Source organism: Tinamus guttatus, unplaced genomic scaffold, assembly GCF_059628265.1.
Source record: "Tinamus guttatus ecotype Peru unplaced genomic scaffold, ASM5962826v1 Tinamus_guttatus_pri_ptg000155l, whole genome shotgun sequence".
Taxonomy (NCBI): domain Eukaryota; kingdom Metazoa; phylum Chordata; class Aves; order Tinamiformes; family Tinamidae; genus Tinamus; species Tinamus guttatus.
The window spans coordinates 668,025-691,747 of record NW_028288689.1 but is presented as its reverse complement, the minus strand read 5'-3'; the positions used below and the strand labels follow the sequence as shown (position 1 = coordinate 691,747).

The 23,723-nt window shown below is 40.8% G+C and overlaps 2 protein-coding genes across 4 annotated transcripts; both read right to left on the bottom strand.

Moving 5' to 3' along the window:
- Positions 1 to 569: 569 nt before the first annotated feature.
- Positions 570 to 11,044, bottom strand: LOC104566889 (ovomucoid-like). The gene is made up of 8 exons (XM_088522694.1): positions 10,990 to 11,044; positions 10,100 to 10,122; positions 3,040 to 3,164; positions 2,740 to 2,785; positions 2,199 to 2,326; positions 1,904 to 1,949; positions 828 to 955; positions 570 to 687 (listed from the first exon to the last, which is right to left on the bottom strand). The coding sequence occupies exons 1-8, from the start codon at positions 11,042 to 11,044 to the stop codon at positions 570 to 572; spliced, it is 669 nt and encodes a 222-aa protein (XP_088378820.1).
- Positions 11,045 to 12,821: 1,777 nt separating this feature from the next.
- On the bottom strand, positions 12,822 to 17,332 carry LOC104566880 (ovomucoid). 3 transcript variants are annotated; one of them, XM_088522612.1, is made up of 8 exons: positions 17,147 to 17,332; positions 16,189 to 16,208; positions 15,829 to 15,965; positions 15,626 to 15,686; positions 15,270 to 15,406; positions 14,440 to 14,500; positions 13,350 to 13,463; positions 12,822 to 12,880 (listed from the first exon to the last, which is right to left on the bottom strand). In XM_088522612.1, exons 1-8 carry the CDS (start codon positions 17,199 to 17,201, stop codon positions 12,845 to 12,847), a joined length of 621 nt encoding a protein of 206 aa, XP_088378738.1. In that variant the 5' UTR covers positions 17,202 to 17,332; the 3' UTR covers positions 12,822 to 12,844. The 3 variants fall into 3 exon arrangements, with proteins under 3 accessions (XP_088378738.1, XP_010211985.2, XP_088378739.1); XM_010213683.2 differs by having other exon boundaries at positions 12,822 to 12,884; positions 13,354 to 13,463; XM_088522613.1 differs by having other exon boundaries at positions 12,822 to 12,884; positions 13,354 to 13,463; positions 15,641 to 15,686; positions 17,147 to 17,230.
- Between the last annotated feature and the right edge of the window lie 6,391 nt (positions 17,333 to 23,723).

Below are 23,723 nucleotides of genomic sequence, written 5' to 3'. Positions count from 1 at the left end.
GGGCAGGGCTCTGTTCTAGCAACTCTCCAAACTCATAGACAGAGAATGTGCTTGCCTGGGGGAGCTTGAAGTCAGATGCCAAGCTGTACAGAAAATGGGAGGAAAAAACATCTCAGAAATGCTATTATAAATAGTGAAATGTCTATGTCAGTGTTTGCAGGCTGGCCCTCTGGCTGGCTGCTTTACTCTGGTTGTGTAGTCTAGAAAAGACAAGTTTACAGAAAGTGGATTGTTGCAAGCCATGAACTAGAAAGTACTTCCCACCAAAGGAATCATAGCTACTATCCATGAGTATTTCTGGTAGTAAATGATCCTCCCGGTCTCCTGCAGAAAGGATGAGACAAAATCTCTTCCTCAGCCACTCTTCCCATCGAATGAAAGTCTCAGCAGCAGCCAATGCTGTGTTTCCAGGTCAGGAGTCCTGCACATGGGGGCTTTGTATCTGAGCTACAGGTTTGTTTCCATATCTTTTAACCCTGGCAGACTTCTTCTATTTTTCTCATATCCTATTTCCAGGCCATATTCCATGATTTTACTATCAGGACAATGCAAATGTTTCTATCATGCAGTTATGATTCATTTAATTTATGCTGTAAAATGTATTTCAACAACAGATAATAGTGCAGATTTCTGAACTTTACCGTCACACATTCTCCAGCTCCTATTAGGTCGATGTCAACTCCATTCCTTTGGGAAGAAAGTGAGTTAGGAATGAATGAGTACAGGGCATCCATTTCAGTAATTAAGCTACTTCATTACAGTATCAACATCAGCCAAAAGTTCTGCTAGTCCAAATGTCACTTCAGTGACCTGGACCAGTCACTTACGCCACTGCAGAGCAGAAGAAACACTGGTTGGGATAGGTGATCCCGTTGCTCGCACAGATTGGGTTGTACTCATTGGTGCAGATTCTGGCAGCACTGTCGGTTGCTCTCAGGTAGCCAGCACAGTTGATCTGAAACAGTCACAGAACAGTAGGTTTAATCTCTGCGCTCCATTACATTAGCCCTGCGTAATGGAGCATGGTGCAAGAGACATTTCCCTTTCTCCTCAAGGTAGCAGTAAACATATTGAGCTCTATGGAGACACGAGTTTCCAGTCCTAGTGCATTACAGTTGAAGCAGCATGACTAGCCAAAACTCTGCCTTCGAGGACAACACAATCCTGGAATCTCTCTCTTTTTTCCTCTCCTGAAATTGACTCAATCAGGGTCTGGAGTTTTTTACCATGAACTTTCCTGTGCAGGATCTTTGCCCAAAATGCCAGTTTATACATTGGTGATGGGGCAGGAACTTTCGCTGTGAAATGTCTACACAACTTCTGAAAGTGTAACTAACATTTGCCTAAGTATTTCTTCAAACACTACTTACTGTGAGAGTACTGAGATGAAAATTGTAGTATTATGTTAAATTGCACAGCCCAGAGTGCTTCTTTACATAATCTCTCTGTTCTAAAAATAGATGCCTCTCCACTCCATGGTGGCTCTACATATTGATAAACAAGCCTTATGATAAATGTTCTCATAGACTATTTTTTTCCATAACAAAATGATGGGTTAGTCAAAATCCAAATTTCCTTTGGGAATTTCCACTTTTCAATATTTTTTCTAAGCCTAAAGGGAAGTGTTTGGATAATGCTGAAATCTTATTGAAATTAAAAGTTTCAAATTTTAAGTCATGTGTTATACATAACATTTTAAAACTCACAGTTGAAAGAAGAATTTGTTTTTTAATTTCTTTTGAACAATCAAAATATTCTAAATTTTTCACTTTGATTCCTTTTCAGACAGTTTTGAAATTGTATTTTTCATGAAGGAGAACAGCTATTCCAGCCTACCTAGCTGACATCATTTAACATTGCTGCTAAGGACAGCACAAGGAGTGGAACGGATCTCGAACTATACCTGAACGCATTTTCCATCATGTTTTTTTTCAATCACTTTATAACGCCTAGAGGGAAAAAGAGAAGAAAGGGAAGCATAAATCTGGTGATAGCATGTAGTCACCTCACTCATTAAGTCTCTCCACTTGTAAAGCCTCATTGACTAAAAAAACTTTAGAGTTTTGTCAATGAAGAATATCTAGGGAAGACAAATTTCTGAAAATGTGCTAGACCACCCCGTGATTAGTCACAGTACTAAAGGCTTGTGTTTGCTACCTGTCCTGCTACTTTAGGTAATCATGAGCTCTCGTACTTACCAGATTGCTCTACAGAGGAGGCACTCGTTGTCGTAGGTCAGGCCATCGGTCCCACAGACAGGATCGTAGGTCTTGGGACAGGCCAGGTCTGTGTATGGAGGCAGCAAGTACCTTCTGCAGGAGGCCTGCTAGACAGAACAGAAGGGAAAATGTGTCCGTTAGGTCAAGGGGTGTGATGCGTTAATCAAGTTTTCTTTGCACAGGGATACTACTATTGATCTTTCTTTTCCTCTATTGCTCCTCCATGTTGAAGGAAGGGAGCAAAATGCACTATGTTTCTTACAGTACGCATAGGATCATTTTCTCTGTTAAGGTATCCAGAACTGTAGACATGCATTTCAAATAAAAAATGATCATTCCGTAGGGAATCAGGACAGGGAAGACAGGTAGTTATTTTACAATAGTGTGTATTTTTGTATAGATAGTTTTTAAAAGGTGTGTTTTTCATGAAGAAGAATAGCTATTCCAGCCCAGTTAGCTGACATAATTTAACATTGCTGCTAAGCACAGCACAAGGAGTGGAATGGATCTCGGACTCTACCTGAATGCATTTTCCATGGTGCCTTTTGTCAATTGTTTTGCAACGCCTAGAGGGAAGAAGAGAAGGAAAGGAGGCATAAATCTGGTGATAGTATATAGCCACCTCACTCATTAAGTCTCTCCACTTGTAAAGCCTCAGTGATTAGAAAAACTTTGGAGTTTTGCCAATGAAGAATATCTAGGGAAGACAGAAATTTCTGAAAACATTCTAGACCACTCTGTGATTAGTCACAGTTCTAAAGACCTTCGTTGTCTGCTGCTTGACCTGCCACTTTAGGTAATCATGAGCTCTCGTACTTACCAGATTGCTCTACAGAGGAGGCACTCGTTGTCGTAGGTCAGGCCATCGGTCCCACAGACAGGATCGTAGGTCTTGGGACAGGGCAGCTGTCTGTATGGCAGCCAGTACCTTCTGCAGGAGGCCTGCTAGACAGAACAGAAGGGAAAATGTGTCCGTTAGGTCAAGGGATGTGATGCGTTAATCAAGTTTTCTTTGCATGGGGATACTACTATTGATCTTTCTTTTCCTCTATTGCTCCTCCATGTGAAGAAAGAGAGCAAAATGCACTGTGTTTCTTACAGTACGCATAGGCTCATTTTCACTGTTAAGGTGTTCAGCACTGTAGACATGCATTACCAAAAATAATGATCCCTCCTTAGGGAATCAGGACAGGGAAAATAGTTGGGTAGTTATTTTTAAAAAATGTTTAAATTTTCTCCTGTATCTCTGTGCTGTGCAGAATTCCACTCTGTGTTATTAATCGCCATCTTTTATCATCAACATGTTAAAATATCTTTCCCTGGCAGCTATTTTCTTATTTTTGCAAAAAGAGGTAGTACAATTCTTAGGGGAACTTCTCTTTCTTCCTTTCTGTCTCACCTTTTCTTTTTCCTTCTGTCTTTCTCTCAAGACTTCTCTGGGACAGTGTGATTATGAATTATTTATGTGAACTTAGAAATCAAGACCAAATTACAAAGAAGTTCTATTACTCACCCATTGACCAGCAGTAACAACATCTACAATAAAAAACAGAGATTATAAAATATAAAAAAATTACAATGTCCTTGATTTAAATTCCTTTGGAGACATTGATTTCTCATTAGTCATCAAATTCACTTACTCCTGAAAAGTGATAGTTTTTCCAAAAATTTCTTCTAATCTGAGTAAACCAAAAGTAATATCCTAAGATAAAATATTTAACTTTTTTTGTGAAAACAGAATTTTAGACTGAAGAAGATGTGCATTTTTCTCCTCTTGCAGCGCTATTATCCCCATTAAATTTCATAAGTGTAAGTTAGGCAGATGTGTCATTATAGCTCTACATCTACACGAGTGTAAATTTCCTCAAAAAAGAAATAATCAGCATCTCTTTCCCAAAAAGCTGACCTCTTTTTTGTTAGGCTGCACATATATCCCCTTCTTTCAACAGGCAAAGTTTCAGGAGGACTAGAGATATTAGCACAGGCTACAACAGAAACAACTTACCAGAAAGACAACTGAGAAACACTAGCCCAAGAAGGGCAACGATTCTTGTTATCTTCATTATGGAAAGAGTTGGGCACTCTGTTACTTGCAAACCTGTTGTGTCTGTATTCAGCAGAGATGTTTCTCAGTCTCCACTGGCAGGACCATATGTTGGCCGTGTCTCTATATATATGTCTCCCTGACCTTGCCCGTAAAGCCATTTCATAAAGTAATTATTTGCTCTGTAAACCAACAGAATTGTATTGATTATTGAATTGAGCCCTAAGGAATGCTTCTTTGTCAGAGAAATGCCCAGGAGAATTGAATAAAAATGTGCGCTACGCCCATCTTGTTAACTAAGGCAACCTTCCTTACTGCGAGCGCTTTGTACTGTCCATGCAGGAAGAACATTGAACCAAGACTAGATTTGGTGAAATTCCACATGGAAACTGGTAAAACAAAAGCACCAATTTGGTCAATGCATTTATACTTGTGCATGGCATATTATATACACTATTTGGACACCAGAATATTTGCAAGACACAGAGGAATAATGGGACAGCTGCATGGTACATCCTAAGCTCTTATAGATATATAACATGGATTTATGTAGGTTTTAATCTATGTATTTTAAAGATACTAAGGGCACAGTGAATCTCTCTTCACTCTTTATTTTTCTGGTGCTCTGATTTGTCACCATTGGGAAGGAATCGGTCATCACAACAGGAAAGCCTTACCTGAAACTTCAGAAGTTAAAAAGATCGTTCCATGTAGAAACAGGAGTTATCCAACTGCCGGCAGTGAGAATGGGTCTGATTAAGAAATGAGAAGAATAACTGGCTTTGTATTTGGATTGAGATAAATTTTCCTTGTGCAGGTGAAAAAGGATTATTAACAACTAAGAAGTTCATGAAAAATCTGCAGCAGCTGCAAGCAAAAGGCAAGCCCCTGCCTGGTTCTCCCTCCATTACTTGTCATTAAATTTACTGTGTCAGTTGGAAGCCATTTTTTAGAGAAGAGAAGAATAATATGTTGGCCTCTATTAAATGGTTCAGTTCTGTGCTGGTATATGGAAAAATAAATAAGGGATATTGCATAAAATAAAATGTCTTTGTACTAAGGTAGTCAAGGAAGAAAGTGGGGGACAGAACAACATGTTTGTGTTTTAGAAGCAGCATGAGCTGTATATGTGTGGTTTAGAGGCAGGCTGATTTTTAAATAGAAAATAAGAAGTGATTTTTTTTTATTATTATTATCCTGGGAGATTTTCAAGTTTCTGCATGAGAAGATAAATCATAAAACCATAGCTGAAAGTGTAACTGTAATCATAAAATAGAGTTTGCAGGATCTGGCCTGTTCATGTCAATGAAATCTCTTTTTTTTCCTGAAAAATAAATGACTAATGTTCCTTGGATCTCATTCACAAATATCAGGAGTTAAAGGGTTCTTTTCAAAGCTGTTTTTGTTGTATTCTTAGTATCTCGAGTGACGTGACTGCCAGATTCCTTAACTGATTATAAGCATATTTGGAAGGGAAGAAATAATCACAGAAGCTTTAATATTGATTATTCTTCAGCAAAAAGAATGCTTAAGCCTGAAACAAGGTTTCCTCAGAACATGTATCAGTCATCAGTGGAGATGTGCTTGCTGGCTTTGAGGAGGTTAAGGAGAGTATCAGAACATGGTGTCTCTCCTTTTCAGCCCTATGAACCAATTTCTGCATATCCACTGCTAGATGCAGGATCTCCATTTATCAGAAATTGCACTGCATCTCTGTTTTCCTCTCCTCCCAGGCTGAAATCATATTGGTCTCTCAAGATTTTTGATGAATAAGAAGATATGAGAAGGTAGAAATGAAGCCAGTTGCCAAAGCCTGCTGTAATATTCACGAATCTCATGAAAGTGCATTTTAAAAAGTGAGCTTAAGTGTAGGATTGTTTTTAGCTTGTTCTTCTGGAGGTATATGATCCGTATAACAGTCTAATTAAAACTCTTCCCGCTATTTCAAGCTTTTAGAAGGCAAAAAATTTCCATCAAGGAAGCTATAGTCACACAAACAGGATGAACAACTGGTAGCCACATGATGCATCATCTTGTATTAGGGTAAATTTCCCATAATCCTGGAAATTCTTCTAATCCAGATTTTTTTCTTCCGGTAGCATTGGTGTTTCCCTGGGAATCTTTTCTTCTGGTCTTGAGACCCTCTATTTCAGGCTACTCCATAATCTGCCATAGCCTAAGAAATTCCTCATTCATTTTCCTTGCTTTAGTTTAAAACTTGTCCCAGGCTTCATTTGTCTACAAACAGAAACGATACTTTTCAAGTGTTGAAAAGAAGGTGGATATGTGTATAATAATGAGTTTTCATTCCAGCAACAATACTGCTGCCCTCACACACACATCAAGAATAAAATGGTGCTAAATTCCTATACACTAGGCTACTTTACAGAAAAATACAAAACACATTTCCACGGATGCAACGCCGCAGGATCGCTTAGAGCAGATTGCTGTTACCAGCCCTATGCACACGGGGGCAGGACCGGATTTTCTGTAAGAACATGAATTCCATTTACAGCAAGTAGAACCGCTGCTCTGAGCTGCATTCATGTAATAGTCCTCCTTGCAGTTCAGCTGCCTGTTTGCTGCCTACATATCTCTTGTCGCTTTGCCATAGATGATACTGCAGACAACGGCGACTGGAATAATTTGGCTGTCTGGGAACCGCATCCCTGCAGCAAAATGCTGAGGATCTGACCCCACGTCTCCAAAACCCGCAGTGAGCCCCACCACAATAGGAATGACCATTCCCCAGAAACGACATCTCCGAGTAATTTACCTTTACAACATCATTTTATTTTTCTCCGCACTGAGGAGGAACATAGTGACAAACAGTTTATCCTGTATGAAATCTCAGAGAGAAACTGTATTACCAGAAAGCGCTAGGTTGGCCTCAGGTATATTTTGGCCAACAACAAGTATAACAATATACTAAAATGGAAGCATTGATATAAAAGAGAGCAGAGTGGAAGAACCACATGTAACGTGCTTATCGGGCTGCAGGCTAATTGAACAGCATTTCCTAAATTCATAGGCATCAGATAATGACGCAAGGTACTGAGGCGCTGCTGAAAGAATCGTGCCATAAAATACTTGAGCAGACAGGCAGTGCTTCCTGCCTTGCTTTTCCTGGAGGAAGAGTTAGATTAGTGAGAAGATTCTGTGTTGTTGTGGCAGGATTTTACTTAGCAACAGCAACAAATAATTTCCAACAAGGTGTTCCTGAAAGAACACCCTTTCCAAGCCAAGTTGCCGGCCACCTGGAGCAGAGGCATTGGGGTGATCCTGCTAGGGCTATCTTCCCTAAGAAGGCAAATACATGATGGGGCTGGTGTCTATCATGCAGCGTAGCGGGGCAAGGACAAGTGCGGAGCCCATGACCTGCACACCCCAGCATCACATCCCAGAGCTTCGTGTGGTCTTGCCCCTAGGAAATTAGACACGCTGCCGCAACGGCCTCCAGCACACAGACCATCCCCTCTCACAGGAGGGATGTTAGAGCTCTGGGAAGGGACTTGTCACTAAATGGTTACGCACAGTCATATGTTTCAGAAATAAATTGTCTCTCTTTAGAGAGCTACTCTCTGGAAAGTGACATACTGTCACTAAAATCATTAAATACTTGACTGTGAGACCGCTGCCTGCCCAACATGCCACACTGCCAACACTTCACTAGCTGTTAATGAATAATAAATTAACACTCTGACCCCTTCCTTTCATCAGACAAGATTTCCAGAGGCCAAAGGATTTCAGAGGATCCTCTACAAGCCCCAGCCAATACAATTACCTACAAGCAGCAGCAAAGTGCTGGGCAGGGTGCAGGAAAGGGGTGTGGAAACTATAGCTAGCACTCCTCCAAACATCTCTATTAGGTCTAATTCTACTCACTGGCTTTCTGCAGTGTTCTGCATTGATGCTCGTTGCAAACATACATGTGGGTAGCCGAGTAGCTACTGCATAGAGAAAAAATGCCATCCTCTTGTTCTGGGAGACAGAGCAGACTGTGAAGGGGTTTTTCTTCCACTGAAAGGTGTGCTCCCTACCCAGCTTTCAAGGGGAATAGATTCAGCTGTGATCTGAACTGACACCCTTCTCCGATCCACATAAGAAAGTGTGGCTAAGCCAGGAAACTGGAATAGGCGTTAGCAGCTCTCAGTGCCTGAGAGACAGTTGTGCCTCAGTATCTTTCTGTGGAGCAGCTACAAAACATTCCCAGCTGTAAAAATCCTTGGCCTGGGTTTGTCTCTAATTATGTCTATGTTCAGGTTTGCTTGGGGCCTCTACAGGCTGTCAGAATATGAATAATATGCAAATGGTAATAAAGGGGTAAGGCAGCAGCTATTTAACCATTGCAGTTAGTGAGACGGACAATTCCTCCTTGGCTAAGCAGATATCTGTCCAGGATATTCTTTATGAAATAAATCAAGAAGACCATTATGCCAGGTTACATTTCTACTACTGCTTTTATTTCAGAAATCTAGGTGAAGCTGTCCTCAAGAGCACCCTTTTGCCTTTGTAGATAGAGTTGATTTCTCTGGAAATCAGAACAATATATTTTCTCTTCTGTAATTCCCTATTAATAGCTGCACACCAGGATTATTGCTGTGACACAATCATACAATAGCTGAGGAAAAAAATCGGCATGAAACAGACTATTAACATATGTTATGAATGTTGTTTATTTTTATTTAGCAGAGATTTCAGGATTCATCAGGAGCTTCCAAGGTTCAGGATGAGATAATCGGGCAGCAGTGCCACAGGAAGCTTTGCAAGGGAAGGTGCCGCTTTCTGAGCTGAAGCCCTTTGAAGAGTTAACACTTCTGAAAATGCAGCAAGGTAAGAGAAGGATATTTTCTTCTGGGGAAGAGGAAATAGGTATCTCAGAGATAGAATATTTGGCCTTCTGATATTTGTCTGCCCATCCAGTGAAGGATATATCATAGGAGAACAAAGCCAAAACAGAAAACTTCTGAAAGCTTTTAGACACTTGCTTTTATTGCTGACATTCAAAGACAAGATAAAGACTTAAATTTAAAGAAGAATAAATAGTCTGTAGACTATTGACGAAATAGGCTTAGTATGTTGGAAGAAAGCTCTTCAGTAAATTACTTAACTCTGCCACTACTGTCTCCTTCTACCTCAAAGAAAGGAATTCCTCATGAAATTCCCCCATAAAAATCACTAGCCCTTACTGAGAAGTAAATAGGTAAGCACAAAATAACTTCAAATCTCCCAGTGAAGGAAAGATAGATTAGTTAGTTAATAGTTAGTTAAGTTAGCTATTTAGTTAGTGAAAAGATTTATTTTCATACATACAGAAATGCATGGCAGAAGAGACATTTATTGTAGTAAGTTATGCCATCAGACCCACAATGTGGGAAATACATCGTACTGCAGATAGAATGGACTATGATATAGTCTCTGCAGTAAACCTGTAAAATAGATGCAACATCATGGTCACAAAAGATCTCTCAACAACTGATGTTGAGACAACAACAAGTGATGTTAGGAGAGACCAGAAATCTACCTGGGCTTCCTCAGGTACGGGCCAGTAACATACACCCAGAAAGAGCCTAGGGAGTAACAGTTACATGTCAGAAATGCTGCTGCAGTAACTGTGACAATAACTTGGGCATTCACTGACTTCCGTACTACGTGTGGAAACCATCGGGTGGAAATGAAAATTTCACCCCATAATATGTGTGGTAAATATTGCTCAAACAACTGTAGGACTCAAAATCCTCAAATGTTCAATCACGGCGTGATTAACAATGATTTCAGTTGAAACTGCTTTCAGGAGGTAAATGATGGAGAGTAACTAGGAAACACTGTTCCTTACCTTCAAGTTCAGGGCAATGGTATCTGGAAAAAAAAAAGAAAAAGAAAAAGAAAAACAGGAGGAAAAAACAAACAAACAAACAAAAAATAGAAACTGTGACACAAATGTATTTCATGGATACTAATATAGTTAAAATCTGCAAATGTATGTTCTGAATATTCAGTCTCTAATTCACTGTTAACAAAAAACAACTTAGATAAAAATAATGCCATACAAAATTTTATACCATACTATATGTTATAATATTGATTCTGCAGTGTACATCATGAAGATGTCAGTCAAGATAAAAAAAAGGTTCAATAAAATGAAAAGAAGATAAATACATTTGCTATGTCTCAGAGGATGAAGCAAGACATGTATGCAATGATAAACAGGTTAGTGAGAAATACAGGGCCATACAGACACTAAATATCTTGGAACAGCTTCTTTTATGCATGTCTATAGTAGTGCTTAAATAATTAAAGTATTTTCTAAGAGGTAATGTCTATTAAGCTTCTACGACTTTTTGGATTCTCAAATCACATCTCAGTTTGTGATGGCTACAAGAAAATTTCCGTTCCTTTCAGTAAACTAATTTGTGTTTCTGCAACATTTCAGAGTTTAAATACTGGATATCTGGTTGTACCACGTACATGTCACTTCTTTCATTATGCATAAACTAGCATTGAGCGTAGAGCTGTTCCCACAGTTGTTCTTACCCACTCAGTTCTGTTGCTAAAATATTACCCCATAAGTGATAGTCTCTGATGTCAAGTCTTTTCAACACCATCTTTCTAGGAGTAAATAAGTCCTTGTAGAATGAAGCTCTTTCCAGTCTGAGGATGTTTTCGTTGTAAAGACAGACAGAACTTAAACACAGAGCAATAGGCACAAGCAGAAAAGTCACTCACCTGGGATGCAGGAGAGGGTTAGAGCCAACAGCATCACCACTCCTGCTGGCTTCATGGTGGTTGGATTGTCTGCACGCAGCAGAGCCTGGGTTCAGCTCAGCAGCTGTAGAGCATGTGTATATATGTCTGTGTGCCTGTGTGTGCACGTATTTGTATTTGGTTTACCGGCCCTTATTCTGAATAATATCCCATATCTGCTGCCAGGGTGGTAATATTGACAGTATTGACTGAAGTAAACCATGAAGAATGTTTCTTCATCAGCAAGTATCCCAGGAAGATAATAGATACTATACACATATTATTTGTCATTATTTCAATAAAACATGTGGCGGATAGCTCCTGAAGGACCGGAAAAAATATCCTGCAGGTGTAAAAGTTCAGATATACAAACCTGAATAATGTATACTGCCAAATTTTCTCTATGTGCATGCATTAATGCTCATTTACATGCAACGTTTTTTTCCTCGGCAAAATGTTGCAGATCTGAAATGAATGTCTTCCAGCATAGAACATCTTTACTTTTAGATGCTTCATCCTAAATAAGGTATAGTTAAATGCTAGTGAAATCAGGAAAACAGTAGACTGTAAAAGCAAGCAATAGGCTACCTCAGATACTGAAAAGAGACCTTGGACTGGGCTAGGGATGGAACTGCTTTTATGAGCATTTGCGGAGAAATTACAAACTGTTATTTTTTCCCCTAAACAGCATTAGCATTATGGATTAGATGTGCATTAATAGCCTGATAGTCTGGTGATCTCACACTGACATGAATCTCTAGCCTCGAGCCCAGAAAAATTGAACTCAATTGGAAATGACTGTTTCATCTATCTGCAGTCTCACCATAAGCTGCTCTAAAGCATTTCAAACAAACACACACCCCACACTTCATTCCATCAAGAGAAAGAAAGAGCAACAAACATCCTCTCTTTCTGCCTCCCAAAAGTCATATGGAAGACATTATTTTTTAGAAAGATTATGTCCAATTTATTTTTATTTCTTTCATGTAGAACAAAATCTCACCGTTTCAATACACCAGCAAAGGACAAAAGTAAAACTAATTTAATGGACAAGGAGCTAATGAAAGAGGTTACGCTCTCAAAAATAAAAGGATTTTGCCTTTGGATTTTGAAACACTGCTCGATTACTTCCTTGGCTGGCAAGTGGTACTCCTATTAGGATTAAAAGGAAAGACAAGTAGGCAGGAACCATCCCTAGGAGAGCCCTTATATGAGAATAGATTAGGGCGGTTAGAGGACGATTCTGAAATGAGGAAAGCGCCAAAACAAGTCGCTTGGAAGACCCAGTAGACAAGGCACACTCCCACATCTGAAAAGTACAAGCTTTGTTGGCAAACCAGCCTTGCAGAACACTGTATCTTTTAAAGAACTGTAGTCAGGAGGCCATGGATCATGCTTGGCCCAGACAACAACACAATTCCAACTGCTTTTGCTGATGACGTCCATGCAGGCAAAGTGCACCAGAAATACCTTAGGTGTACCTCAACTGGTGTCATCAGTGCAGAGCAGTCTTTTAGCACCTGATTAAAAACAGATATTTAAATGATACTTGGCTACATTAGCCATTTTTGCATTTAATGAAAGGGAGGGGAGCAAGAAGTTGTTCTTGTTATACCCTGGAGCTAGTCGGACATCATCATTCAACACGTCAGAATAAAATATTGCATTAGGCAGAACACTAAACAGGACAAAAATGTTGCTGACTTCAGTTTATTGAGAAAGAAAAAAAAATCAAGAATAAAGTTGAGTCTCCCAGAGAGCAAGATGAACTGAGGTGAGATCTTCAGTTGGGGCTCACCAGTGGAAATCTTGTAGCAAATTCTCTCAGCACTGATATTTAGCATTCTCCAAAATGGCTTAGAGTCACATTTTTCTCCCTGAAAATGAAGAGAGGAGAAAAATGGATTATATACAGACTACTGCCTGCTCTGATCTACCCTCTCCCTTGGCTCCTACAGAAAGCTGGATAGGATCCTTCCCCAGAGCCAAAGAATCTCAGAGAATCCCATTAGCTATTACATTTCATTTTTAAGAGATGAGTGCAATGATTTAACTCATTCTTAAGGCTAAAATATTTTGGGAAACTATAATGAAACTTCAAATTTAATTTTATTTGCACTAAATGAGAAAACTCCATTAAGGCTAATGGTCTTCAACCCATTCACGTTAACAAACCAGGCATAGCACTGTGTGCTCAGATGAAAAAATGAATGGTTGGCAGGGTGCCTGGTGTTCTCTACTCCAAATCCCTGGCTGACACTGGTCAGCAAGCAAGGAAGCAGTAGCTGTACAAGCTTGTGCCTGTAGGAGGTAGTTAACACAAACGTGATCCATATTTGTACATACACAGCAGCATTGCAGAATGCACATTTATTGCTGTATGTTTGGTTGTCAGAGCCACACAGAGGGAAATACTCAGCTGTACAGGCTGGTTTAGGGTAGCCACTGCAGTCAACCTGCAAAAATAGAAGTCTAATATGAAAGATATGAAGGCATAGATAGCAAATGGCCTTGAACTCCTGTCTACACCTTCAATGGCAAAGATAATGATTTGCTTCCTAAATAAATAAATTAGCTTCCTTGCACAATCTGACAAACCGAGTTTCATATTATTAAACTTTTCTAGCATAGAAGAAAAATAGGGCATAATTTCCTGTTTGAAGAGATCTATATCATAACCTAACTGCACCATTTCTAAGCAGCAGCAGTGAACAAGTCATGCTCATAATCAGATTGCATCATGTTCCCAAACTGTCCAGGAAATTAACTGGAAAAATTCTAGTGTCTAGAGAGGTGGAGCTGCCAATAGACGTATATAAAGGACCAACGTCTCTCCTGTAGTCTTACAGTGGGAAGATCATTATCTAACCTAGATACTGTGAGAGGGATTTTAATTTTATGCAATGGGTGCTACGTTTACTCAAGGAAATCACAGCGTGAAAGGTGTACACAAACTGTGAAGAGGCTGGACATTCATGGAAGACAAACACAGCAAGACTCTTTGAATACATAGAAAGCACATCTAGTTTAAGAAGTCCAGCAGCTGAGAAGAGTTGGTGGTTGAAAAACTGTTTGGTAAGAGCTATACATATTCACTGTGTTCCTACTCCCTCTATACAGTCCTTTCGACCACAGTTGAAGTCAGATTCTCCAACAAGTCACCATGTGTCTGACCTCTGTAGCCAGATTCTCAGCTATGCCCTGATGACTTATTTTTGTTAACAATTTTTTCCCCCCCAGGCTCCTTCCTGTGCAGTCACTCTCTTTTTTTCCCCGATACGAATAGCGTGGATAATGAGTATTATGTATGGAGAAAGCAAAAACTCTCCCCGTGCTGAAGCTATGCTTCTATAGCCTGCTACAGACTGGCACTCTTTCCACTGACATCAGCAGGGCTAACACCTGGTCCTTCATTACATAATTCACACTTACGGTAACAGATTGCTTCTTGCAATCACCATCGAACTTCTTGCCAACACTGGCACCCTTTTCTCTGGAAAAGGAGAGACAAGCATGAGCGAGCTCTGTGAGCAAACTGCTGTGTTAAACTCTCAGCCCCAGCGATGCTAATTGGCCTCAGGTACAATGCGTGGGTTACAGGGTACATCCAGCTTAGTCTGTGTCTGCCCTAGATACCAGCTGTGGGAGCAAGCCCTGACTCCCCAGCAAGCTGCCCTGCTGGGTTCACATCCACGCAGCTCGGAGTCCCTCCACTCAAGAGGGTCTTGGACCCCATTCCTGGACCTGCCATGTGCTATGCAGCAGCCTCAAGGTCATGCACTTGAAGGCAAATGCTTTGTGGCATTTCTATTCAAGGAGACAGATACAGTGTGATATAATATGCGGTGCCACAGCCTGTCAGAGTGCAGTTTTATAAGGCATGCTGCGAAGGACGAGAGAGGACAAGGCATTAGGAGGAAATAGGAGCTAGGTCATTTGACAGTGTAAATTCACTTTAAGTTAGTGGCTCTTCCCTACAATGCAACATCTGGTGCACAGATCCTCTTAATTTGGTTAAGGGCAGTATGCTTTTCTGCATCAAATCCCCACTCAGCCCTCCTCTGCACTTTTGAGATTAAAAGCACAAGTTTTCCTAAGCATAAAGGAAAACAGGGTCCACTTCTCAGGGAAAGAGGAAGGTCAGAGTCCACGAGGCCTACAGAAAAGGCCTTGGTAGAAATCCTCCTGCTTAAAAGTGCATCTGCCCGGAGTCCAAAGCACTTGTTTTCTGTTCAGCAGAGCTCTGCACATACAGTACTTACATGTTGTGAGCACACAGCACACATTCGTTGTCGTAAGTGACTCCGTCAGTACCGCAGACGGGGCTGTAGATTTTGTTGCACCTTGGCACCTCTTTGCCATCCTCATCTGTAACGTTGGAATATTTACTGCAGTCCACCTGCAGAACGAACATTAGCAAAATACTGGTAAAGGCTTATTTATAGGAAGTAAGTATTTTTGGTGGGTATGTGCCTTTGAAATTTCACCATAGCATAACTAATACAAGATTCTGCATACATCCCCTTATTTAGGGCTTGAGGCATCTCTGGGGGAAGAAAATAAACAGCTTTGAACATGCAGAAGCTGGACCTGACCCTTGCCGTGCTCTTCATTTCACTTGCATGTCACTTACCTTGCATTCCCCATCATGGTCTTTGTTGATGTTGGTTCCATATTCACTGGAAAAGGAAAGACAAGCATTAGGAAGTTCAGCAAAGAGTTCCTGCTGAATCCTACATGCTGAGAATATTTAATATAAAGGGAAGCAGACTCATTTGAGTTTGCCTGCTCAGAAGGAGCTCTCCCCTATCCAGTACATACACGTTGTAGGCACACAGCAGGCATTCACTGCTGTAAGTGACTCCATTAGAACCGCAGACAGGGCTAGGGGCCTTAGGGCAGAGTGGCACCTCTTTGCCTTCGTCATTTGTAGTGTTGGGATATCTACTGCAGTCCACCTGTCAAAGGAATGTACAACAGCATGGCAGTGAAAACATCTTAAATGTGCATCTCATTTTACATGAGAGAGAGACTACTTCCATGCAGTGGATTTTTCACTTTGTTGTCGCTGCTGAAGAACAAACTTGGGCAGGTGCATCAGTCTGGTAATGGGTGAACCCTTTCTGCAGGGATACCTGTGCCCCATTTTAAAAAAAAACGGCAGAAAAATCTTCCACTCACCTCAACCCCAAAAGCAGTATCTGGAAAAGAGGAGAAGAAAAAAAAAAAATAGACAATGTGAAAAAAAGCCAATCAATAAGATCTGTAGCTAAAGTTAGTAACTTTAACTAAAATTAAGCATCTGAAGGTAGCATTCCTAAATGCTGTATCAAACTGTATGTTTTTACTGAATGGTTTCCTCAAATATTAAAAAAGGGTAAATCCTTTTCTATACTGATAAATAGAAGACTGTCTCTTGTTGCTGATTGTGAAAATTGTTTTTAGATAGCTTCTTTTTTTTCTTTTAATATAAACAAACTTATTAACTGAATAGAATACCTTTTCCTTCTTTATCTTTCACACGCTATTTTTGATTCTAAGGAATAGCTATCACATATCTGAAAAGATACCCAAGTAAATACAGACAAATGCAAATTGTCATCAACAGGATAAACAAACATATACAGCACCTGTTGTGAGGAATATGCATTTCAAAAGAGCAGAGCATATTATAAAAAAAAAGTCTTTGTCTTTGCAATTCCATCAGATCTAAATATGCAAAGAAAACACTAAATTTTGGCTTGTTTTCATCTCTCAGTTTTCTGATGCACAGAACTTGCTTGTGCCATTACAATATTTTCCATGAGTAGTTACTTGAGGTCTGAGCACCTCATAATGGCCTTGGTTCAAGTACCCTTTTACCTTAACTGTACACAACATTAACTACAAGGGCAGAGTTCCACTTGAGATTATTTGTATTTTTGATGGACAAATTACAATAATAATCCACTTAACGTGCAGAAATTTGGTCGTATATTCTGTGCAATGTCAACTTACTGAGACAGACTGGTTCTTTGTAGGATAAGATTCTCTCTCTTTGAGGACAATATATGTATATATATATATTTATATATTTTAAGATAGTCAAGTTTCTTTCTCTCAGATCCTAAGCCTCTGCAGTGCCTTGTGAGATACTCACCTGGGAAGCAGCAAAGTGCAAGAGAGAGCAGCGCAAAAACACTTGCCATGGTCATGGTGGAAGTATTTCTTGAGGCTGCAGGCTGCCCGCTGCTGCTGTGCTCACAAGATGGTCTCCACAAGGCAGACTGTGAATATATACAAATGCAGGTGTCTAAACTGTTCAACTGTAACACAAAACAACCAGCCGAATCTGTCAGTGGTACAATGAGGCTGGTAATATTTATTGAGATCTTGACTTTCAAGTAATGGTCTGCCTCTACTAGACAATTGATTTTGGCTGGACATTTGGTTAATAGCTTGACACAAATATCACTTGTTCCATGGGCAAAACCAAACAAACAACTTTTTGACAAAGAAAACAACTCAGGATTCCAGTGGAAATGTATGTAGCACAAAATAGCAAAGGGATTAAACAGCGGATTTGTCATTCTTCTCTGCAGTGTGAAATCTCCCAGTAGGATGCCCACCTCCCAGGAGCTGTATAGGTATGAAATACTGCCCTGTTTGCAAATTAGGTAAGAAGCTCTGATTTCCGTTCTATTTTCTGGCTTTTTTTCCCCTGCCTTTCCAGATATCCACCACTAGGCCATGCGTGAACATGGGTCAGATGAGGTTTTGCTATCAGCAGAATTAGTTAAACATTGCCAGGTGGCTCTGGAAGGACTGTGTCTAACCTGAGTTATTGGTATTTAGTGCTAGTTTGATAAGAGAAAGGGCTTTTGGCAGCTTCACTACTGAGGTATAGAAAAGCTCAGCAGAAGACTTGAAAGCAGGTTAGATTTTGTCAAACTCCACTAAAAGTGTCACTCGAACCTTATCAGCAGAGAGTACTTATTTACAGACCAAGTCACAGCTAAACGAATTGATTCAAAATGTTCTGCCAAGACATCTCAAGAACAAATGACACTGAAGTTTTAGGAACACGGCACAGTTAGATTTGAAGGTGCAACAGATCCTTTCCCGGTACAGATATTCTGGAAAATGATGCTTAAAAACAGAGCCTGTCCTAATTTTCCAGTCTGTCTCACACCTCCAGCCTCTGTACAGTGTCTTTCCAAGCTTCTCCTTCCTAGAAGGAGGCCTTGGCCTCCACTATTTTAAAAAAAGATAATTTTGCAAGAGTGGGTTCTCCCCTTAACAAAAATATTTCACTATAGTTTCTCTGACAGGTCTTGACTAGTGAGTCTACCTGTTGAGTGTCATGAACTTTAAACACTTGACATAGACTTCGACATTGTGGGAGCGACAGAGCAAGAGAGGCTTTACAGGCATTCCCTTGAAAAAAAAAACAAAAAAAAAAACAGTGCACCACACATCAGCCCACTAAAATCCTTGAAATTTCCTCTGTGGTTCCCATGAAACATGGGCACACGATTCTCCATATACACTGAGAAAAAGTGCACACATGAGAAGACACCATAAGGCTGCCTCCTAAGCAGATCACCAAATTCAACAGTGGTCTGGAAAGCAGAGAGCCACACAGTATGTGCAAGAAAAAAAGAAAAGTTAACACTATAAAAATAAATCTATTTGCAAGTCTGTTTTCCAAAAGATCATTTTCTGCATCTCCATCTTTGTTCCTGACTTCAGGACCTAAACTAGGCAACCACTAAAGCACTAAGACACCAAGAGTAACTACCATGCTGACCCAGGCCCTTAACCCCCCACCTAAACCTAAGGCCACCCCACAGTCAGCCCTTGCTAAGGGGGCCCAGGAGGTGCCCAGGACAGAGTTTTATCATTTCAGTTGCCCAGTTCAACCTTGTGTGCCCAGTTCTGACCCTGAACAACACATAGGTTTCCTTGGACCACCAAAACATCTTTTTTTTTGAGAGAGAGAGATCACTCTCACCATTCAACTCTCAGGCTTACAGACGAGAAGTCTACAAGACAATTAAGTGCTGACTGAGAAAAATCAGCCTCCCTTAGTGCACTCATGTAGTCCTCTCAAGCAAGCCAGAAACACAACCCCCAGCAATTGCTGGGCTTCAGAACATGGAGTGAGGTCACTTCATGGCCTCCTTTCTCCATGCAGCATCTTCAGCTTCCAGTTCTGGGCAGATGGGAGGAACAGCTCCAGCTTCTCCTTCTGCACGGTGGAAATCCCCCAGCTATCAAGGCTTTGTTGTAGTTGCTCTGTTCTCCTAGGAGAACAGCTAGAAAGAGGATTTTCCTTGAAATCCTGCCACTGATCTCAGGCTATAATCCTCTGCATTGACCTCTCCCCTTTTAATCATTGAAATCAGATGCAGCATATGGCTAAATGACCACTTGGCTAGAGGGAAATCCCCATGTGTGCAGAGGCCAGCACAAGGCTAAAGACCTGGTAGCAAGTAAAGACAGTGCCACATTTTATGGTCCTGAGCTCCAGAGAGCCCCTGACCTCATATTAGTGCAGGATTTGGCCACTGGTGTAACATCTTCTCTTACTTGCCCTAGGAATGCCTTGTTTTACATTTTCCATTACAGTTTTTGACACAGTTGATCCCAGGTTCTCTGGAAAAATAAAAATTGAAGTTAGGACATTTTCTGTGCAAATAATGTGGTTCACTGATAAATAAAGTACGTTACAAACTTACTACACTTTTCCAAACATTCCTTGACTTTGTCATATTATTTAATTAACAAGTAGTTGCTGTATAAGTGGGAAATAGCAATAGTTAAGTGTAATCATCTATCCTCACTCGAAAATGCTAGCTAAGTTTAATTCAAACTACAGTTTCCATTTTTGTTCTTCGCTTCTCCACAGTGTGGCCTATAACTATTTACACTGTGCCACACACCTGGAAAAACTGAGAGGGCTGAAGGCAACATCTGAAATAATCTAAAATAAAAAACAAACAAAACTACCAATGTAGTTAAAACATATCAGTATGAAAACATATCCTTGCATTTATGAACTCATTAAATAGAGATTGATTCAAGTACTGTCAGTGACTGTTTCCCTGAACTAACACAAACATGAGCAGAACTTTGAACCCTGTGGGTAAAAGCTAACATGGTTTCACATTTCTTATGTGATGAATTTAATGTGCCGGTCCCCAGTAAAAGTACAGATATTGACATGCTGGAAGGAGTCCAGTAGAGGCACCAGCAGATCAGGGACTGGAGCACAGGGCACATATGTGGAGGCTGAAGGACTTGGACTTGGCCAGCCTAGAGAAGAGAAGGTTACAGGAGGTCTAATTTCAACTCTCTAATGGGGATTATACAGAAGATAGTCAGACCCTTCTCAGGGCTATACAGCGAAAAGATGAAATTCTGATCAAGTATTATATTTATATATATACATATATATATATACACACACACACACTTTTTCTTTGCCACAAAGCTGGTCAAACAATGCTGCAGTGACCAGAGAAATTCTGGACTCTCCCTCCTTGGAGATACTTAAAATTTGACTGGACAAGGAATGCTGTAAGCATACTGATAGGACATTGAGGTTGGACCTGCTCTGAGCAGGAGTTGGACAAGCAACCACCAGGGAGAGCTTCCAACCTAACTTATTCTATTGGGACAGTAGTTATATAATGTTACCTCCTACAAATGACTTTTATTAATGAAATGTATCTCTATGACTCAGGAGAACAGTCTCCAAATTTTCCTATGACCTTTGCTGGAAACAACAAGTAAGCATTTGCCAGAATAGTTGTCTGCCTTGCAGAAAATAAACTGCCAAAACAGTGGCCCCTTTATTGCCCCACATGGGTCTGGTGTAGGTCTCACAGTATCAGCTCTAAGAGTTCATACATCACTCCTCACCTCACTAGCTCACATGGTGCTCCAGCTTCAGTCAGGCTTCTGGATGGCAAGACCATCAGGTCAGAGACCTGTTCCACAGGGCAAGAGCTGCTCACATAAAATTCAGGAGAATGCTAGAACAAGCAGCAGAAAAAGTAAGCCATAAATAGCAGAAAACTTGGTTGGACAACAGCCCAGGGTTTTACTCTCTGGAGTAAACACTCTGCAGCACAGGTGACTTAGAAGTTGAGCAGGAGATGTTATCTTGAAGCTGGTCAGAGGAAGTGGAAATCATTGGTTTAATCAGTTTTCCTGACACTTCAGTGATTTCAGCTGTGTGTTCCTGACCGCTCATTTTGTCTTTGCCTCAATCCAATAGTAACAATGAAAAGGTGGCTGTGGGGAAGCAGCAGCCAAGCCAGGTTTGATATCATTTACTGCTGCCTGGCAGAAGAAATTGACTTTGGTAGCTTCACTGCTAAAGCTGAGAATGTCCCCTTCCGGATTTTGGGTCAGGAGGAATTCTTCTAAGGGGAAAAAAAAAAAAAAAAAAAAGATTCTTATCTGCAAGGAGGCAGTATTTATAGACCAATGCACAGTGAAAACAGAATGAATGATCATGTGCTGCAACAAAAGCAAATTGCTTTGAAGTTATGTAAACCAAGGGAATATTTGAACACATCTCCAAAGGACAGCAGATGAGGCGCTTGCTAGCTACCAGTCACCTAGCAGCACACACGTCACTAGAGCAGCACACATCACAGGGACGGTGGCTCCATCCCTTGGATTTCAATCAGCTACCCAAGGCACCAGAGACCGGCTGTATGTCATTGCAAAGAAAGGTCTATTGGCAGGGAAAAAAAAAAAAAAAAGGAGATTTTAATGGGCTAACGAATAGGGTAAGAAAAAGTAATTTGGTATAGTGGGGCTGAGTAATTATGACACCCCCTGAGCAGCAAAGATGAATACTAAGGGCTTGAGGAAAATCCCTTGGATAGCTGCATCCTGACACATGTTTGCAGAAGGATACTATAGAGAATTGGATGCAGAAAAATATTGAGGAGATAGGTGATGGGGGCTGGCCAGACTGTTCTGAGGCAGACTGACCTAACTGTGCTATACCCCGTGCTCAGCTTATGGCCATGCCACGTACCCCACGCACACAAACTCTGTACCACAGGATGCACCCGTGCTGTTTACCTGCTATTAACACCAATTGAACTGTAACACAGGATGGTCACGCGCTTAGTAGTTATATAAGAGCATAAATTTCCCTTCCTCTCCTGCTCCTCACTATGGACTGGTGCTCAGAGGTGCCTGGAATCTCCCTGTTGTTCTCTTCCTCCCACCAGGAAACGGGGAGCCCCCGTGCAGATGCGGAGATAATAAAAGCCTTAATTTGACCACCATGTGACTCATGTTTGTGTGTTTGGTCCCTTGAACTGCGTTGCCCCCCAGTCCTTTGCTGATACATAACCCAGATATGACTGCATTAGGAAGGCTACAGCAAGGCTGGCTGCAGAGATCGATTAGAGCCTCCCACAAAAGAGATCACCTCTCTGCAGGGAGCTACCAGCAATCGTTCATTCACCACAGGAACGTGCCTTGGGTGCTTGTGTCCCCTCACTTTTATTTCTTAAGATTGGTAGAAATGTCCATGGACCACAAAGCATTTCCAGTGAGATGGTCATTACCCTTCTATATTTACCTTCCCTTGCTTGTGTAAGATACGCAACAAGTTTGTTCATTTTGAGGAGGGCCATTAAGTAAAAGTGCACTCGCAGATCTGACCTTATTGTCCACAGTGTTTGAACAGAGAGATAAAGGAGGTTACTGTCATTTAGAAGAAAAACAGGAACCTTTGAGATATGGGATGAATGGAGGTTGGTTTCTTAAGAGAGATCTTGTAAAAAAAGAAAGGAGAGGGAGTTCTTATTGAGGGATTGGATGCAATAGTAATTTAACATTCTCCAGAATGGCTAAAAATGAAAAGCCACCACTCTCCCTGGTGGGCAAGAGGTGGAGAACAGTGAGAGAGACAAGGTGCATCATGGTGCTTGCATCGAGTGCAAACAGCCGCTTGTTCGAAACAGGTGGAACTAGATGGAGGAGGTTCCCATAGCTGCAAAACCGTTAGGGTCACAGTCGCTATTATTTTGCTCAATATTAACAGCAAAAGAAAGGGGAGTAATTTAATTTGTTCAGAAGGGCTGAACTTTAATGGGAACATGGGCTGATCCTTTGCAGCTGGACGTGGGTGAAGCACCATTGGTGATGACAGAGAGGAACATGTTTTTGAATTCCAGGATTTTACTATTTAACAGTTGTGGCAGTGAGGTATGTAGCAACACTTTTACCAGCTTTAAACTATTGCACTGGCAAAGTAATGCAGTTATTGACTAAATATATTAGTTCACTCATGCACTCATGATGACTGCTATGCTGCATCTGATTATATGGCTTGTGGCTTGGCACCATGCCGCGTTTGCAAAACTTCTATCAAAGAGAGCTGAGCGCAGTGATATCTGCAGGGATCTTCTGAGTCTGCTTTTCTAGCCCTAAAACAGGATATGCTTTGCTTTCCTGATGTTGTCAGGAAAGATTGCTTATGCACACTTCAGTAGCAAAGAAATATTTCTGCTTATTTGTCTCGTATTTTGTATCTTTTTGCCATCTTTTTCTTCACAAATTTGAATGCAGACTGTGGTAAACAGCAATATTAGGAAGCTAGCGCTAAACCACTGTGGAATAAAATGCCAGCAGAAGGTATATACATTGCTTATGTCTATTCCCACACTGCCTGCTCAGCATCCAGCTGACACCATCTGGGC